Here is a 20,718-nt window from a genome sequence, read left to right as displayed (position 1 = left end):
TGGGCAGAGGTAGTGTCTCCTCTGGACGCTGCAGACCTCAGACCCTGCAGAGATTCCTTTCATTAGGCTTTAATAGTATGCTGCCGGTTTGCCATTCTGACCCGCGCTCTGTGCCGGTAATAAGAACGGCCTTCAGAGCCGGACCAAAGCAACACAGCTGCTTTAGCAGGGGGAAGGTGGGATGGAGGGTTGGGGTAAGGGGGGCATATGAGCCGATGAGGTGCACTTTTAAAATTGACACGGGGGCGTTACATTTTCACATTCTTGCTCACTCCGTTCCCGCTGATTGGTGAGAGATGGGAGGGAGCAGTTGTGTCTTTCTGGATTATTATTAATTCCCTCTTCATGTTTTTGATCCCAACGACTCCTCTGACGCAGAGCGTCTCCGGTGAACGGGGTTATTGTGATTAACAGCAGTCCTGTGTTATCAGAGCCTGTCTTCAGGAGGTGTTGAAGGTGGCAGATTGATCCTCAGGCCTTCTCAAACACTTGCCAAACCCTGACAGGTACGTTATGTGTTCGTGTATTCATAGCACTCGCATAAGGAGAGACACTGCAGCAAAGAAAGCCGAGTTTCCAAATCTTGCTTCAGGAACCTGAAGGACATAACTGGGAATAAACCAAGGACAAAACGAAGGCTGTGCGTTTGGGCCTCCTGTGAGCTGCTCAACAGCATGTTTCCACAGGCTTCAACCTTACATTCACCTTTAGATTGCAGAAGAAAAAAGTAAGAAGTCATGCATTTTACTGCACTTCTGTCATTCTGCAGTTAAAAAAAAACCCAAAAAACTAAATGTTTCCATTAGGAGGAGTTAAAGAAGGACATTTTGGCTTTATATGTGCACCATTTAATTGTTATTTTATTTCATTGACTCAGTTTAAAAAGATTAACTTTTATATAGATTAATTACACACAAAGTGATTTTTAGGTGTTTTATTTATAGTAAAGTTAAAGACTATGCTTTAAAGCAGTGGTCTCGAACTCAAGTCCTCAAGGACCGTCCTGCAACTTTTAGGAGTTTTTCTCTGCTTCAGCACACCTGGCTCCAATTTTAGCTCATTAGCAGAGGTCTAAGGGCTTTACTGCAAGCTAGTGAGGCAGCTTAACTATTTAGTTCAAGTGTGTAGGACAAGGGACACATCTAAAAGTTGCAGGACTATGGCCCCAAGGAATGCAGTCAGAGACCACTGTCTTAAAGCTAAAGGAGACTCAAAAGAGAGTGAGCATTAAATTGTCATTGCTAAACAATCCAGCTGCATAGAGCGCTGTATCCAAACGTATTAATGGAAAGCTTAGTGGAAGAAAAATAATATTGTTGAAAAGGATGAACAAAAAAACACACAGGGATGCATTCAGAACCAAATCTAAACTTGCTGCTTTCCTGGTTTTAATCTACTCCTAAGCCAGAGATGTCAGAAGCATCTTACCTGGAAAATTGACTGGACTGTTGCTAATTTGTCTAAAGTCATGCATTTTCAGATGAAAAGTAACATTTGCATTTCATTTCAAAGTCAAAATCACAGAGTCTTGAGAAAAAGTGGAGAGGCAGAGAATTCAAAATGATTGAAGGCCATTGAGAAGTTTCCACAGTTAATGATATTTTTGGGAGTCATGTTATTGGCCAGCAAGCTCACCTGACCCAAACTCCCTACTGAAGCTATAAAGTGTTGTCAAGAGGAAAATGAAGGACACTAGGTGTGAAAATGCAGAACTTTAGCAGAGCCACAGGATAATCAACTCTATGGATCTATTGAAGCATAAATCCATCCAAAACAAGCACTGACCAAGTACTGAGACTATAAACTAAATATACTGTACATGTCCATGTCCAATGGCTGGCTGTACCTCAGTCCATGTTTAATTAGAATGATGAAATTCATTAAACCTTATGGGACATTCTAATATACTGAGATCCACCTGGAAGACTAAAACTATCTTCTGGAACTTCCACTTTCCCTGTTTGACACCTGTAAAAGGAGTCAATTCCAACATAACGTTATTTTTTAATGCTTAGTCTACTTTGGACCTACCAATGTTGTGAGGTGAAAGGGCAAACTTCTTAGAGCCAATAGGTATGGACAGTCAACAATAACAATGTGCATTATTCTAGAGCCAATACCCTGTCCTGCCGATGTCCTTTCCACACATCACAGATGGGCTCAGACAGGGCAGAGCGGCAGTATTATGCCTCTGCTGAGATTTTCCACTGAATATATTACCATGTGATGGGGGAGATGTCTCTTTTCCTAACACACACACAATCTCTCTCACACAAACACACACAGTAGTGTTGGGCCAAGAGAGCTGCATATGCCCCAAACATACAAGCATTGGTTTCATTAATGAAGTGCCAGGAGGAGAGAGCGAGATATAGAGATGGCAAGAGTGTGCGTGTTGGGGTGTGCGTGTGTGTGTGTAGCTAGAAGCCAAGGGGGGGATTTCCTTCTTTAAGCTTTCAACTCCCACTGGGCTAAGCTCGACTGTATGAACCCTGATGTGGGCCTGCCTCCAACACATGGCGTCACAAACACATGCACACACACCAATGCACTCACACACAATAAGAACGCATATACAGCAGCTCAGCGGGAGAGCCGTAGCCCAACACGGGGCTGCTAAACATTTGGCTGCGGACGTCTCGTTGACAGATGTACAAGGAATACTGCGAAGAGGGTCAGGTCATTGCTGCACCCTCCTCTTCTCCCTTCCTTTTACTGCCCCTGTTTCCAACACCCTATTCCTTTGCCATTCTTTCCATCTCTGTCTGTGATTTGAGCCTTGGGGTTGTGCCATATCTGGGGTAGTTCAGAGAAAATACTTGCTAATTAAGCCACAATGTCCTTTGCAACACAGCTATGTTAACGTGCTGTGGTCGGTTTGGCATCATATATCTAAATATTACTTTTTCTGTTTGAAACAAAACAACTTGAAACCACATAAAGTGTCCTCTTCCTTCCCGTGTATGGCAGTTACCACACTAAGGGTTGCTGGCAACTTCAAATTCACAAGCCAAGCTTCACTATGCATTATACACTAATACTGAGCACGGAGTACCGAGAAACCAATATAGAGTGCAAAAAACTAATCAAAGCAGAACAATCTACTGACCCAACCTAAACAATGTCCATGTTCTCCATTCTAAAATCTCGGTTCCTTTAATTTGGCACTGTGCATAAAAGCTGCCTTAAAGACCCCAGAGTATAAAAGCAGATGGACAGTTTATTAGGCAGCCCTACACAACTGCTTACTAGGCATCTAGACACAGGGAAGATAAGTTCTTAGTTCAAACTTAGGATCAAGAAGAGAAGGCAAGCAAATAACTTTAAGTGACATGAGATTGTCATGAATGTTGGTCTGAGAATTTCAGAAAAAGCAGATCCAGTGGGATATTCATGGATAACCATCTGTCACTTTTATAGAGAATGTCCTGAAACAAAAGAAAATATCCTGTGAGTCACAGTTGTGCAACTTGTCTGATGTGGCAGACTGGTATGTGCAATAGTGGCTAAAATAACCAAGTGTTAAAGAAAATGTTTCTGGAATATTTCTGCTGAATACACAACGTACTAAGCCTAACCCAGTCACAGAAGGCCACTTACGTCAGCTAATAACACCAAACTTACCATACAATTCACAACGGCTCAACCAAATTTGAAAATAATGGTTTGGAAAATTGCTGACTGTTCCAATTAATTAATTTTGGGTGCAACATTCAGATGGTAGAGAAAGTAAGGACACATTTTCCCTTGTATCAAAGGTTCAGACTGGTGTTGCTGGATATTTCCTGGATATCAATTAAGCTCTGTTTAATTGAAGGGCTTCCAGCTATACAACCTGGCTTATGTGTTTTTAACTGACTAGATTGAGGGTGGGGGGGCATAAAGGAAATTTCTGTACCGGACTGAATGCTCCCAGATCTATGTCAGCTCACATTCTTGTCATCTTGAACCGTCTCAGTTGCTATATGTGTCAAGTGCACAGACAGAAGCAGACAAATACTTTCGGTTTTTCAAAATGAAACTACTCACAGTTTAATAATTAACACCACCAAAATTACAAAACATTTATTTTTCTGAATAGTGCCAGGACTAACTGACCCACAGACCAGTGGCGGTCCAAGTCCCGGAGGTTAAGGTGTCTGCTGTAAAGGCACAGCCTACCTATTGTTGCTGAAGGACAGTGAACTCCCCTTCTAATGGCTTCTTCCAGCAGGACAATACACCGTCACACAAAGCCAGTTCCATCTAATAGAGCCCCTTCAGGATGTGATGAATCCCATCACTGATGTGCAGCTGATATATATGCAGCAACTGAGTGATCCAATCATGTCATCAATATTTAAATATGTCTCCATCTTTTTATTGAATCTATGGGACAAAGAACCACAGTTATTTTGAAGACAAACATGCCCAAACATGTACCAGCAATGTGTACCTATGAGCAGGGCTCAAATTCAAATGATTCAGTCAGTTGAGTTGTGATTTATTTGATCAATATTAAAAAGAAGAAAGCTTGAAGATTTTGCATCATCCAAGTGAAAAGCCCAACTGTCGTGCTATAAGAAATTGCATTAAAACTCTCTTTTACAGAAAACTTCAAATATTACATGCATCCAGGGATTCCTTAACCAGAAAACACATTGGTTAATCTCCTGTTCACCTACAGCTTGGGAAACACAAGCAGCTAACGGCTCCTCTCTCTTCTGCCAAAACACACTCCCACTTTCTTTTCTGCCAGTCACTGGTTGATGTTGGAGAGATGTGCGCAACGGGGCGTAAAAGTACTTCCTCTGCTCTGCTTCTCCCTCTCCACCACCGTTCTTCTCCCAGGAAGCCAGCCCCAGAGGTCAGCGCAATCAGGACCCATGAGCAACAACGGGGCCTAGTTAGGCATCCAGCTCAGTGCCCGAGTCAAAGGCCAGCTTAGCGGGGCGAGACTGTCCATTAGACAGGACCCTGAAACACCTCGGGGATCTTAGGTGAAAGGGGTTAGGGAGAAGAATAAAAACAATATCAACCCAGACGCATACACAGATATAGTCTCAAAGACATACAGAGATCATATGAGGCCTTGTTTGACACTGCTGTCAGGATGCAGTGAAGGGGAAAGACAAGACCCTGTGACACACCAAGACATCATAGGCATAAACAAATACACACACATTTAGACCTCTCAACACATGAAAACACAGAGGGGTAAGACAGGATCCTTTTTTTTTTCAAACCAGCCTCCCATACCTCGTACCATGATGCCATTGCTTTATTTTATAGTCAACAGTGTCACAGTTTGAGAGGACTCAGAGAAACCAGTGTCTAGAGATGGCAGGTAGCTTTACAAACTGCAAATTTTAAACAAGATTTTCAGGCATTTTGTTGCACAAATACACATTTTTAATGATATATTGACTTTCTACATTTTTTGCAAATAAAAGCAGTAACTCCACACTCTCCACACTTCAGGTGGGGGAATCTGTTGACAAGCCAACTATTATTTAAGGAGTAGTGGTGTAGGTATGGGTTCCTTTGGCTTTCTGTCTTATTAAAGGAAATTCATAAGAACCCTAAACAGTTCTTTGTCACAAGCCATGAAGAAGACCAAGCAACCTTGTGGAAGAAGGTGCTTTGGTTAGGTGATACCAACACGTATCTTTAGCCACCCTCTAGCAGGATGACACTAACCATTCAGTCAGAGCTACAAAAGAAATTTTAATCAAAGGACTAGTCTAAATCAACTTTAAAATCTGTGGCAAGACTTGAAATTTAGTGTTCAAACATATTTCCTCATACAGTCTGACTAAACCTGAGCTTTTTGCAAAAAAGAGTGGGTAGAAATGTCAGATATGCAAAGTAACTTTCAGAAAATGGTGCTTTTATAAAGTATTGACAATTTATGAAAACAAAAATGAATTATTTCATTTTGCATAGTCCTCATCGTACCCAAGTTATTCAACCTCCAACCTCAAAGTAAACAACCTTAGCTGTTTCATTTTGACTGCAAACATTCCCTTTGACTACTTCAACAACATTTTCTTATACCTATTGTTTTATTTGCACCTGCTTCCTTTGGGTGTTGTGCAGCATATCATCTGAGGCCCACATATCATTGTGTTCAGGTTAGTATCTGTGACCCCATGCTACCCAACCTTTGCACACCCGCATGGACTCCTCCACCAACACATCTCACCCTCCATCTTCTTCTCTCCTCAGGGTCAACACTCAACTCCCTCTGGGACACAATCACCAATCATGTCCACAGGCTCCTCTCCATTACCTCATTCCCGCAGACCACCTCTTCCTCACCAACCCCATCGACCCCCTGTCCCTGCATCCCCCCCATCCAGAGTCAGTCCACAGAGCTGCAGCCACCAATCACAGCGTGTCAGCCAGGCTGTCCTGATGGAGAATGGTGTCAGAGCAGCTCTCAGAGCTACCGAGGACGAAGCCTCGAGAGACCGTCCTCCTCTTTTCTTCTACTCATCTTTGTCTGTCTCTCAGTGTTTCTGTAATAGATTTACAGAACTACAAGAACCAGTTTGGCCTCAAGTCACATCTAATGAAAGTGGCTAGTGGTTTAAACAAAATAATGCAACAGCAGAAATAGGGATGCAAACAATTAATCACGAATAACTGTCGATTACTGATTTGCTAGATTAAAATTAGTTTGATTATTATTAGTTAATCCAATCGATTAACTAATAACGTCTGCTTAGACCTTCTTTAAGTGTTCCAGTTTGGCCACCATCCCTGAAGAGGGCGCCGCTGGTCATGGAGCCAGTTGTAAGTGAAACAAAGATGGCGGCGGGTGTGTCCCTCAACAGGAAAGTGAAACGGTTCAAACATAGTCTGGTGTAGGATGCAAAATGCTCTTTATGAGGTTCTGTTTAGAAATATAAACACTCAACAAGCTCAAGCAGTTTCTGTCCACTTCATTAGCATGGAGTGGCAAATAAAGTCTGCCGTGAATATCTCTCTGTTCATGTGGGATTAAGTGTGTCACGTTTTATTCTTTTCATATTTTCTTTTCAACAACCTAAGAAATTCTCGTTTTGTTATATTTTATATATATGTCTTAGGTTAATAAAGTGAGAAAACCACAATTCTTTGTTTATTCAGTCAGTATTTAATACAGCTGACAATATTTTAAAAAAATATAATTATGTGCTCTTTTAAAATCCAATATATTATGAAAACATAGCCGTTTGTGTTAAGGAAAGAAGGTCAACTCGGTAGACAAGAGAAAGCTTTTTTAGGAAAATGATCACTTATCAATCACGGTAATCAGTAGTCATTTAATAACATCAATCAACTTTAGATTATTTAATCAATAACTTCTATCTCTAAACAGAAATAGATAAACAATATAATAAAATTATACACGTTTTTATTGCCAAAATGTCTAGGTCTGGGACAGTCAGAGGTAGAGGCAGACAGTGTGATCTAATTTGTTTGTATTTACCACTTAGCAAGTGTTTATTTTGGATCCTCGATTAAACTCTGAATTCTTTGAATCAGAAAGGAATTTAATGATTAAAGAAGCAAGGAAGCATTTATCCTTCTAAGACGATTAAACCCAATGTAAAACTCAAACAGCATGTTTTAAATAAGAGCTACAGGCCTGTTTTTCCAAACATATGAACAATTTCTTTGATAAAGTCAATGACTCCTCCCTGCAGAGCCCTCATATTCTAAATTTGCTGAGATCATAAAGCTGCATGACAGGAAGTCAACAATTGCTTATAAAAGGAACTGGGAAATTTTGGAAAGCTTTACAAATTGATTATACATAGCCGTACGTGTCCATATCAAAGCAGAGATATTTCTTTAGTATCGAACTCTCACATGCAACCTTGGCATAAATGAAAGCAGCGTCTCGTACAGTCAGTACGGCGCAGTATGCAGCAGCAAGATCAAAGGTTCCTTATTACAGTAAAATGTGCGGAATAGCCACGGAGAGTTAACATCAACTTTAGTTTACAGTTCATGTGGGGCCTTGGAGTGAATTCTATTTATAATTCAATATTTCCTTTATTCCTCCCTTGATACTACCAGACTGGTAGAAAAATAAATGTAATTTGTGTGTAATTTGCATTTGCAATATCTCGTAGCAGTATTCTGTGAGGCAAAAGGATAAGAATTGTGGAAGGAAGGGGGTTGATGACCATGCAAGGTGGAAAATACAGTAAACCCAAAGATGAATACATATGCATGGAAATAAAATGAAGGTAAAAAGAAAGAACTGAACAAAGAGGATGAGGGCAAACATTAAGAGTTCCTTTATGATTTTAAAACAGATTGACATTGAAAGCCTATAAAAACATGCAGAGTTAAGTTTTTATGTCAGTTCTTAAACTGAAAAAGTGTGTAGAGAGAGAAAGAACACATACAGGAAGCAAGACCATAATTTAGTCCAAACAGAAGACAAGTTAGATAAACAGCAAGACTACAGTCCTTTTTTTAAGCATGTCAAATATCTTCAGGTTTCTAATAATTTTAAAAACTAAGTCAACGTATTCCTGAACCATTTTTGCTTTGTGCCATGTGTTTTCCAGGCAAGCAATGCACAAAAAACTAGCCGTACTCTTGATGTAAAATTAGATTGATCGTTTTCCTATTACTCCAGATTCCAGCAGTGATAGTTTCATGCAGGTTGTTGTTGGTGACCCAAATGCAACAATATGTAATGCATTGTGTATTTCTCTATCAGAACCAGCATCAACGTCTTTGTCAATTTCAGCTGCTGGGCTACACATAGAGGCCAGCTTAGCGGGTTAGGCATCAACCTATCAGTGGCCATAATATTATGTCTAATCAGTGTATTCCACTCTGAAAACTAACTGTAAAACATAATCACAGACTAGGGGGAAATAACACCCCTGAAGCCAATCACGCTATTTTCTTTTTAAGCACATACAGCTATTTGCATTAGCGTATGTTTGTGTGAGCATCTTACTGAGGAGATACTAACAGCCTTAGTTTCTGTGTTTGTGAAGCTTGCAGAGTGTTTATCGTATTGTCATCTGTTATTCACAGGAGAAGTCGGCCACCAGCGCTGCATACGCCATGCAGGGGTTAGCTAGATGTAACTGGTTGTATCCTGTGTCTATTCTGTCTGCTGATTTCCCCTCAATAATTTTGGGATGAGATCTAAGAGAAAACAGACAGATTTCCATCTGTCTGCTTCATTTGCAAAAACATAAAAAAGACAAGAAAAAAACCCTCTTATGATTCAAATATATGCTTTAGCCACCTCTCCTTTCCCCTCCCTCTCTCTTACATCTTTCCATCTCTATCCAAGTGGCATCTGTAGATGACCAGGGCATGGAGAGTCTCAGGGGCTAAAGGAGGAAAAGAGGAGGGGGGGGGGGGGGGGGGGAAGACGAGGAAAAACAGGAAGAGAGAGAGAAAGAGGCAGCAAGCCCCTCTCACTTCAGATTTGCCTAGCACCACCCCGGCGTGTCAGTCAGCCTGCAGTCTGTTCTCCTTTGAGCTTTCTATTCTACCACTGAACAGAAAAAAAAAATCAATTCATATTTCCATAATCCACACTCCTCTCTGTCTACATGCCTTCCCTCCCTCCATCCCACTCTGTCTTCCTCCCTCTTTCCGTCTCCCTCCCCTGGGGAAGACTAACCCCTCCACCTCGATCCTACGGCCTACAAATGTCATTACGTTGCGCAACAATAACGGCCTAAACAAAAGGAGGCCTTGCTCTGAGCTCTGAGTCCCTCTGCAGAGACTGTTGGCTGCTGCTGCCATATGCTGGCCAGCTCAGGCCACAGAAGACAGAGACTGTGGCTAGAGGACTCCAGCCTTCAGCTCCACAAAGGAGGAAAAGAGCCCTAATCCTGGTAATGAGGCCTGTGAATACCGCCTTTATGTATATGAGGGAAAGAGACCAATCCCTTTGTATACAGCACACTAACTACACAACTTAAGGGCCATCTTATGCACACAAACAACTGACTGAAAGAGAAGTGGGGATGTTGGAGATACAAGACGGATGAGGCTCACGTAAACACAAACACATCTTTCTTAGATTCAGATATGTATAAATCTCTAACCGTTTTCTTTTCTTTATGTCTTATTCTGATAGCATGCCTTGGTTCTTGTGGGGCAGATATAAATTGCCTGAAGCATCTTTCTACAAGTCTGTTTATTCCTCAAAGTGGATCAGAGAAGCAGTAGAGCTGTTTAAACCTAAGTGCCAGACTGCTGTGTAAACTACAGCGGGTGTTTTTTGAACCTGTTTACGTTACCTTGCACATTTATTTCTACAGTCACCTGTCAAATACTTCGATTTCTGTTCTCTGGCCACTTTTAGCTGAATAAAAACCTGCATGGTTTGGTTTTCTTTGGCCATTTGCTGCACTTAGACGAAACCCATAGAGATTAAGCATGTGATGCTCACTGGTATCAAGATACAACACTCAAAGAGTTCAAAGACCTTTTAACATGATGACAGAGTTTCACACAGCAGTGTAGTGGAAAAACTGCACTGCCTCTCCCCAAACCTTTACCTCTGGACTGCCAGTCAGCTGGCTGAAAGGGGGCTCCTTACACTTCTTTCCCCATTTTCAAGATAGAGAAATTCAGCAATTTGGAAATATTTCAAGTCATGATGTGGAAACATTAGTGCCATCCATCACTCTAATTTTATGCTGTTTTGAAACTACAAACTGACTACCTTACCAGGCTAGCTTGGTAAGCTATAGCCTACCAAGTTAGCCTGCTAATATCAGCTTGATTTACTTAGCGTCAGCAGAATAACAATACGTTTTTGAAAACTGCTACTAAATTCAGTGATTTAAATTTATGTTGAATTTTTTATTGAAACAATATTAGGTAGAGTAGTAAGAACACCTCTATTTGTACTTAAAAATTAAGCCTTTAGCCTTCTTGATGTCATACATACCCACTGATTACCTTGAATCTGTCCGACCTGAAATGTAGTTCAGCTTACTATTTGGATTTTCATGACATTTTCTTACTCGAATATTCTATCAGGGTAAAAAGCAGTAGCAATCTCATGTTCTGTAGTTACTTTTCCTCTGCTTGAATTTAGGTATTTGTACAGGTGTAATAAACTGTTAATGCTTACATCCAAATAAACAAAAAGGAAAAGTGATGTTTGGGAATTGACTTAGCCAGAATTCAGAATTAAATCTGATTCAGGGGGTGTGAACTGGAAAGATCTTCACAATCCACAGCTTTATAGAGTAAAAGTGAGACAATATTGACAGTTGGAGATTTATTATGGTGAAAGACTTCATGCTGTAGACTAAACACTGAAATACATGGTTTAACAAAGCATTGGTTCAAGGATATGCACACACTGCAGCTTTCTCATGTTCTTAGAATTCTCTCACTAACAGTACTGTTTATTTTCCAGGTCAATTGTAAGAATATATATATATAAGTAGCCAAAACACTGATTACACACCTATCAAAATTTCAGCATTTTGAGACATAAAAAATTAAGAGTTTCTATTAATGCTATTTATGGAATTAGTATAGGATGTAGATATTATGACTGTAATATGCTACATCCTTTTATCACCAGTGCAAATACTGAAATTCTTCCACAAACCACAGATCAGGACTTGTCACATGCTGATAGAGCACAGGAGACTGATTCAATCTCATGTGCTGCTTACACAGTTATACTAATATACTCCTGTATTAAAGCATGTGAGATCATTCTGATCAACTTGGATCTAAAGTGTTTTGCTCTGGAGGTGAATTCAGACAGGGAAAATAAAACAGACACCCTGCTGAGGCGGAATATTTTTCTTGGAGGGAAAGAGCAGGCCTTTCAAATAAAATCCGATCAAATCAAGAGCGCTTACCGTCCCCTCGAGACAGCTGCTAAAATCTGTGACTGGCATGAAGGATAATTTAGTTCCTGGGTCCTATTTAGTTGTTTATAATATAATGATGCTGAGTTCATGTTCAACAATGTTAAGTGCAGCTAAATGAAGTGACAGGAGGTAACAGAGGTAAATACTGAAACAAAGCAGCGCTAAAAGAAAATCCCAGGATTATCATTCTTTCTTGACTGATTTGCATACAACTAAATCAATGATCATTATTGTAACAGATATATGGTATGTATAAATTAAACTTGATTTATTTGTATCTTTTCATGAGCTGTAATGTAGTAGGTCAAGAGCTTACTATGATACATCACACCAGTACAGTGAATCTTTGGACAACAAAGAATCAGAAGCATAAAATGTCAACCAAACTTAACAGTTTTAAATATTAAGATTTTGAGCCTCTTGGAAGCTAGAAACTTGTCCCCCTGCACCCTCACACACATTCAGTGAATGCAGGTAATAAGACTCTGGTGAGGACTTTGTTACCATCTAAAGCATTTTTAGTTTTAGTTTCATGTCATAGAAGGCTAAAAAAAAAAAGAAAACAACACTTAAAGACAACCAAAAAGCAGCTCTAAGGTACAATAATTAAACGAATGGCTTAACATTCTAACAGAACAGTAAATTAGAACTTTTCTTCTTAAATATTAACTTTGTCACACTCACTATTTTCAAATGATCTTGTAGAAAAAAATTAAGTCTTATGGTACGGTTACATTTTAACCGTAGTTAACAAGTTAAAGGCCAACTTACTGTTTCCATCGAGTTTAAGATATTTTGAAACCTTAATTTTATATACATGAATTTAACACTTTTTATAATTTTATATACATTTAATTAAATAGTTCCTAAAGAAAAATCTGAATTGGCTAAAATGAATGAAGAAAATCTCTGACCCATGTCCGGCTCACAAAAATAATAAACAATTTCAGAAAATAGGGTTAGGGTTAGGGATCATTTACATACATTTTTAGTAATATTTCATTTGCAGCACAAAGTTGAAAATACTTACCTTAAACTGTTTTATAAAGACGACAATGTATTTCGGACTGAAACTAAATACAGTAAATACGAGACAAAAGGAGGAATGACGAGAAGGGCAAAAAAAGAGATGGAGAGGGGAAGGAAAAAGGGGGAGAAAATAGAGGTGTGCATTCCTGTCACGGATGCATGATAATTACAGATTCACCATTTATTGAAGACCTGCTCACTGCTTTTCATTACCAACCACAGACGTACAGTCAGGCAGAGAAGGATGGTTGGGGATGAGGAGGAGGAGGAGGAGAGGAAGCACCTGAAGGAGAGCGGTGGTGGTGATAGGTGCTGGGGGAGGTTACCACAGGAAGGCAGGGTGAGTTTGGGCGTGAGGAAAAAGGAAGAGAGACGGCAGAGGAGGAGGAGGAGATGGCGGTGGTGGTGTAGAGGTTGTCTGTAACACTGAACGAGTGAGAGATTTGGAGAGAGTGGAAAAAGAAAAAGCAGAGTGTGTTCCAACCTGGTCTGTGTGGTCCTGGGGGAAGCTCCACAGCACGGTTGGATCTAGAGGTAATTGACAGACAGCATTAATCAGCGGGTGAGAAACACACCGTCTTCGCTAGCTGCCTCAGATCACATACATATTAATGAGAGGGGTGGGGGCAAGGGTGGCTGCTGCGAGCCTGTGCACGCACACACACTCATATGCTGACATGCACACACACTCACATGGAGCAGCGCACACTGAAAGACAAGAGAGTATCTAGGCTGACTGTGTTGTAAATATGCAAATCTATATCCTCAGTGTAGATATGATAGCTGATATTATACACCGAATCATGCACGTTTAACAAAGTCACAATAACACACTCTAGTTTATTTGCTTAATTATTCCTACATTGATGCAAGCTTTGCTGTTTTGCTGGGATGTAAATCTTAAACCAAAAGGTTGATTCCTATAAAAGGGTTCTGATTTCTATTTTCAGTAAACAACAGAATATCATAAATGAGAGATTAAATGGGATTATCATTGGATTTGCAGATCAAGTAAATTACCTACTTACAATAAATACTGTTTTGTTCGATGCAAAAGCTTAGCTGGTTTTGATAAACACTATTATTCAAATGTTTTGAGTGAACAGTAGGAGCTGATCAGGTGAATAAAGACATTTCTGGATATTTGCGCATATCATCTGAGTGAGTGGGTGAGACTCAGTGGGAATTTATTACTGTTTTGAACAAATAAGGCTGAGACTTGTCAAAGTAACAAAATTTACATAATTTTTCTTAATTTAGATGGTGGCAAAGAGCAAAAAAAAAAGGAATGAGAAACTGAAAGGTCACTAAAACCAGCTGGTCAGAAGCTCAAAAATCAGACCTTAGGAAACAGTATTTTCTTCATTCCTGCTGCTGCACAACTAAAGAGGCAGAACTTTTAGCGGATAACAGGAAGGCTGATTAAAATAAAGACAAGCTACACTGCTCTCTAATTCCATTTTAAGCTTCATCACTCATGGATTTAGAAATGTCAACCTAAGTTACTGTTAGGGTCTACGTTCAGTAGAATATATAAACAAAGATAACATTATGGTACAACTAGCTGCACTAAACAATTAACACTATAAGATACTGAAGCCAGATGAGAAAGTCAACTCTAATAATGTTTTTACTGTAAAATAACAGGAAATCCTGTTTTACAACAGGTGTGCATGGCATAATGTTAGGTTTGCTCCTAATATCTATAAATTACTGACTTAACGGCAGCATCAACAGTGTTTAAAATATACATATTTTAATGCTCAAGTTCTTATACGTCATACTTTAATATAGTTGGTAAAGAAAAATGACAATAGACTTAAATCCGTTTCAGTAGGACAAAGTTAAACAAAAACTTGAGAAAGGAACAAAGGAAAGAATTAGCAGTTTCACTTTCTTATTAACTTGTGTTTGAGTTTTCACACAATAGAACCAGTTTGTGCCATGTGTTCGAGAGCAGGCGGGCGCCCAGCTATAGTCTGAACACGGGGGTTATCTGGTAAACATGGCTTCCACAGCTCTGAGTTCACCCAGTGACCCTGGCAGGAACAGCAACGGTTTAAGCAGACCAGCTTTTGCGTGCCAAGTTCACTGTCGCAGATGGACTACAGAGTAAAAAATAAACACGTCTACATCTCTGCTCAAAGAAAACTGAATGAGTGAACGAGAAGAAATTTTAAAAGAAACAGAAGTCTTAAACAACTGTGAATAAAAACCAATAGAAGAAATCAAATGAAAAGCCAACATGTAATCACAGTGTTAGGAGAGGCTTCATGGCTAACAACCCAGGATGTCTGTGAGAATCAGAAACACAATGGCAGCGTACACGACGGAGCGGCAGCAGAACCTGTGGTGCCTTACGTAATCCTATTGGATGATTTCATGGGTCTCATCCTGAAAAGAGCAGCCCAGTAAAAAAAAATAATAAAAAGAACACCAGACCTCAAAGCTCAGCAATCCAACTATGACCACCCCCTTTCTTTCTAGCCTATGATCTGGCACAGTCAGGCTATTTTATGGTGATTTAGTGGGTGAGAGAATGGAGACGCTTGCTGGGGATGAATGACAGACATGAAGAGGGACAGGAAGTCTGGAGACGAAAGAGGGCCTGAGAAGACATGGGAACATGGAGGTTTGTTGTGCAGAGCGGCTACTTTTAGCACTCAAAGTTGTGTGAGGGTCCCACTAACAAGAACCACTATAATTATATTCCTGTTTCTTATTGCTTTTAACCATGTTCACAGCTTAAATGGTGGACACCAATGTGGAGAACGTGACTGAACACAAAATAAAGTTGTGAAAAAAGGTACAACAAAAATGAGCAAACATGGCTCTAAAATAGTGTCTCTCTCTTAACCAACTCACATTTTTTAACAATCATGGTTCCAGATGGATGGATGGAGGGGGAAAAAACAGACAGGCGGACAAACTAACAGACCCGGAGAGGCAACCCACTTCTTCATGTAGAGTTTAATGCAGATCTTCACATTTAAATCATGCAATTGAAAAACACATTTGAAATTGATTATGAAGCTGGCACAAAGCAGAATAAAAACAGTATTAGAAACATGCAAAGCTGATTGCTGAGAACCTTTTAGGGAACTCTTCAGAAGTTTATATGATTTCCTACCAACTCAATGAAGCATCTGACGCATGCACTGCCTACATCACGATTACATCAACAAAGTTTCTAAACTTTGTCCTTTCAATAATTTTCTTTCTGACAAATTTTAGATGGAATAACTCCACCTTTAAAATGTCTTGACAACTTCTTGATAACTTAACAACTCGATAATATCTTGGCTTTGTGTTCTGATGTGTTTTTATTTTACATAGGAAGGAAAGTACAGTAAGGAAATATTTTGCTTGCACTAAGCAGTAATATTAAGCCAAAATAGGATTTGTTTTTCAGAATATTTGCCCTTTACACAGGAACAGACTTTTTTTTTCCTACTGGGTGTATATCAGGACGTACAGCTCTAACAAAAAACTTTAACATGAACATGTAAATACATGTCGCCTTTTCATCCCATTCACTCCAGGTTCCTTCAGGAGCTTATGTCTCCTTTTTCAACTGCTAATCATTTTTCTTCTGGATTCCCTGTCGTTTGTCACCATCTTCTCCCTCCATGATTTTTCTCAGTTAACACATATTTCTGCTTCATTTCAGGACTTCATCTCCTGAAATGGTAAGCATCACTCCGCCATGCTTACCTAAGACATTTTACAACACAACTCTTTCCCCTCCTACTACTTCCAGATGTCTGTCATATTCATGTTTGCACCCCCTGCCTCTTTCTCTATTTTTCGCACTTCATGCACCCCTCCGTTGAAGGTGTTGGGTGAATGGTGGGTGTAGAAAGGACGCTGAAGGAGTTAAAGCTGAGAGTTGAAGGTTACAGAGGTGAAGAGATCCCTGCTGCTCTACCGAGGGACACAAATGTCACCACGACAGATCTTCAATATTTAGCTATCACAATTTTGAAATGTCCACGCCAGCTGTTTCTTCTGCTCAAAAGGTAAAATTTAATTGAAATCCAAGTTTTGTGAGAGATTTCTGTTTTTTGCATTAGCATTGGCCTGTTGATCCAAAAACTACTGTCAAGAACAGTCATTAGCAATTTATGTTTGAGGAAAAGATGTCATCCCACCATGTGAGAAAGCATTTTACTATTATTTCAAAACAAAGAGAAAATGTTGGAGTTGTCTTTAGCTTCTTATTTTAGTGATTAGTGCATTTTGTGGCTAGCTTTACTAAAACAGCAAGTATTCTAGAGTTTTCCAAAGGGAAAACCATCATTTTCAAATACAGAATTTTTCACAACAGAAAGGTCAAAAAGAAGAAAAAGGGCAACTTTTCCAAAATATGGTTAGTTTTCCTGTTACCTGCTGAAAATCTTGCTCTCTTGCAGCCTGAATCATCTGTGGATGTTTCAACTTGCCAAAGATCCAAGTTGAGGCATTTAGTCTTTTTTATGAGTTCCCGCCATTTTTGTGTTTCCAGAAACTTACATTCCATCGCGTCACAAACTCTGAAAATGCCTCATTTTGTCTGTTAAAACTTTTACACAGTGCTTAGGTAAGGTAGATTTACTTTGGAAACTGGAAAAGCAGAAGTTTTGGAGAACAAGTGCAGGCTTGTGTAGTCAAAAATAAATCTGTACAGTTAATGGAAATAGGAAATTCTACAAAACATTTGCATTATACAAAAGTCTTTCCTTGAACAACATATGCGCATCAGAATTGAACTGATACATTTCTAACAAGGTTCTTGTTCTTTTTCACATTGTTACCCTCTTTGCAGCTACTTGTGCACACATCCATCGTTCACACTAAGACCTACTTGAATTATACATTTATTCAGAAAAAATACTCTGTCACCTCCATCAATGCCAAAAACAAAAAAGGCTGAATATGTTTTTATTGGATTTTCTACAGCTGACACAATCTATAAAGAGTTGTTGGATGCAGCATAAAAACAGTCAATTTTATGTGACACTAGTGGCAGCAAGACTGACAGAATGAAAACAACCTATAGCATATATCACCCCAGTGCGATGTAAACAAATCTAATGGGTGAGAATTGAATTGAAATCACCTATTGAGAGTTAGATTCCTCCATTCACACCCAGGAAAATCGAGATGGGCGAATGTGACGAAAAAGCTCAAGAAGTGACCACTGGTGCCTGCGTGCAGCGTGTGTGAAAATGTGTACTGCATGAGTAGATATGTGTTTACAGATGGATAGCAAGCTCAGGAGTGAGTATTTACAGTACAGTGACTTGTCCATTGATCCCTGAGGGCTTCAAGCATGGCTGACCTCCCCCAGTCACAGTGGGGGCAACAATCCGACAGCCCTGAGCCATGACACAGATACTGGTGAGGGAAAAGGGGTGGAGGGGGCCTGGGTGGTTGATATGGTTCAAAAATCAATGTTTTGGCTACTTTTAACACGCCTGTCACTAAAAGCCGGAGGCGAGAGGGTCAGCCGGTAATTAGAAATAATACATGAAAGATACAAAACAATTACATGTAGATTTGCAACATGTTAAACAGACACTGGTTCTAAAATGAACCAATCAGCTTACAATTATTTCTCCCCTTTCGCTAATAAGCAATCAAAAGGGTAAATACTGGAAAAAGATTTTTAAAATTAAAATATTTTCCAGAAATGCATCAAATTAACATCAACATCACAACATCAATGTGCAATATTCATATCACAAAGGACTGTTAGGAGCAGGAATGCACTGATCAATCAACTGGCAATTGATCAGTTGATTTTGGATAATTTGCGATCGGCTGATACTTGCATTAGAAACCGATCTTATTCATCGATCTCATCTGCCTCCGCAAATATGTGAAAATCAGCTTCCCCTTCTGCTCTGCTGTGAGAGCAGAATGACTGACAGACCCGCCCTCCAGGTGACATCTAAACTTTTCATTTATATTTAAGACCACAGCCTCATGTGCAGCTAAACCAACTTTGTATTGTTTCACAGTTATTCTTCAATGTTACTCAATAAAATTAAACTGAGATTGGTTAAAATACTTTAAATGTTGCATGTGTCATGCTACTGAACTATTTAGCCAGTTGGACAGTTTCTACAAACACATCAGTCATGCACATGTATAAATAAATAAATAAAAATTGCTATTGGTTAAAAAAAATCTTATTGGTGAATCTCTAACTGCAACCCATCTCACTCATCTACTGTATATCTGCTCTAAGATTAGAGATGAAATAAACTTGCTGCTTTACCTCCCTTTTCTTTAATTTTACCCACAAATCTTTGTCTGTTGCCTCTAAATGAGAAAGGTTGGCATGTTCGTCTTGGCATAAATCTGTGCTTCTTGGGATTTTCAAGTAGGGTAAAAAGAAGCTGCTGGCAGAGGATGTCATTCCTAATGCTGCTGGTTGGAGGAAAAGTTGGCACATTTTACCAGTGTGTCAGAAACCTCACACTGCCCAGCGCTGCACAGCGAGTTATTCAACTTGAAGTCATTTTGTCACTGAAAGAGAGAGAAAAAAAACATGCCTACTAACTTTGACTGACACAGTGCTGGATAAAAATATCCTTTTCAAACAACTGGAATAAGCATATGATGAACGTGGAATACGCCCACGGACCAGAGGCAGATTTGTGCTCTGTACTTCTATATGATCACCTTAGCAGTAACAGAGGCACTTTAAAACTGGGACTTCAGTGAAGCACAAAAAGAGCCAACTCTAAATCCAGTGTGAATACACATTTAGATGAAAGCTTTTGGTTTATAATTCTCTATACTATGTGAATCAAACACAGACTTGGAGCCCTCATGGCCATGCAGTGTTGTAAAGGCATAAAAATGCACTTTTTTCTCCATCGACGACTGAATGTGAGTGAATAGAAGGCCTGTTTGTTAAGGGAGGCCAAATCCCATATGGCGAACAGCAGCTCTTCTGGTGAGAAGAGAAGCTGAGAAAGCCACCGGCAGCCCCTCTCCTCCATCCGTGTTGCAGAGATGAAGGGATGTAGCGCCTGCCTCTTCTTGTTCCTCTTTTCTTCCCTCTCCCTTTGCCTCCTCTCCTCCTTCTTTCGTGGCCAGGGGTTAAACTGCTGCACTCTAACCTCCTTGGCAAAGATTTCATTCACTCACTTTCTCTCGCTCGCTCTCATCTCAGGCAGAGACTTATTTCACAGTATGTAGTGGATTAGACCCCCTCATATGCCCCTGGACAAAAGCATTGTTTTAGCACTAGCCTGTTTGCTATAACTGGAGGAAGCTAGCACTACTAAGCGTCCACAATATGGCCATTGTGGACAGGGGGCTAAAGGGACTCTGCCTCGGAGGCCGTCTAGACTTTGAGCCAGGGCCGACTGGAGAATCGGGAGGAGAAAATCCCATCAGGCAGTGGAGTGAAAGTTAACTAAGGTAACCTGCTGTGAACCTGATGAAGATGTCAAGCCAACATATGGCAAAAAATGTCTATTGTCAGAAGAAGAAGCTTTCTTCCCTCTGATGGAGGCAATGCTGGAGGAGGCGGAGACGAGGGGCGGCTAAAGAAAACTAAGGGGGGTTGAACAACCTAAAGGGAGGAATAAGTGCAGTGGTCATCGTTTTACTTCTGGATCAGCAGTCTTATTCTGGCCGGGAGGAGGCCCGGCCCCTTCGCTCACAATTAAAGGACTAAGCAGATTAACTGGCATCTTTCAAAAGCCAGCAGAAAGAAAAACATACTCAGGGACGTTTAAAACTGGTTTTTCAATTTGCCTATCACGTCTCGTACTGCAAATGGCATTACATTTCATGCTGATTTTGAATGTTTTCAGACACATCTTAAAACTAT

At 40.0% G+C, this 20,718-nt stretch overlaps 1 protein-coding gene across 2 annotated transcripts in view; it reads right to left on the bottom strand.

Moving 5' to 3' along the window:
* Positions 1 to 20,718, bottom strand: part of dennd1b (DENN/MADD domain containing 1B) — a 138,883-nt gene that overhangs the window by 99,222 nt on the left and 18,943 nt on the right. For both annotated transcript variants that reach the window (XM_032571735.1, XM_032571734.1), the window contains exon 3: positions 13,372 to 13,415. In XM_032571735.1, the coding sequence (XP_032427626.1) occupies positions 13,372 to 13,415 (44 nt within the window). The remainder of the gene's footprint in view (positions 1 to 13,371; positions 13,416 to 20,718) is intronic.

Source organism: Xiphophorus hellerii, chromosome 9 (genome assembly GCF_003331165.1).
Source record: "Xiphophorus hellerii strain 12219 chromosome 9, Xiphophorus_hellerii-4.1, whole genome shotgun sequence".
In the NCBI taxonomy this organism is placed as follows: Eukaryota; Metazoa; Chordata; class Actinopteri; order Cyprinodontiformes; family Poeciliidae; genus Xiphophorus; species Xiphophorus hellerii.
Note: the sequence above shows the minus strand (reverse complement) of the source record. Positions and strands in the feature narration are given on the sequence as shown.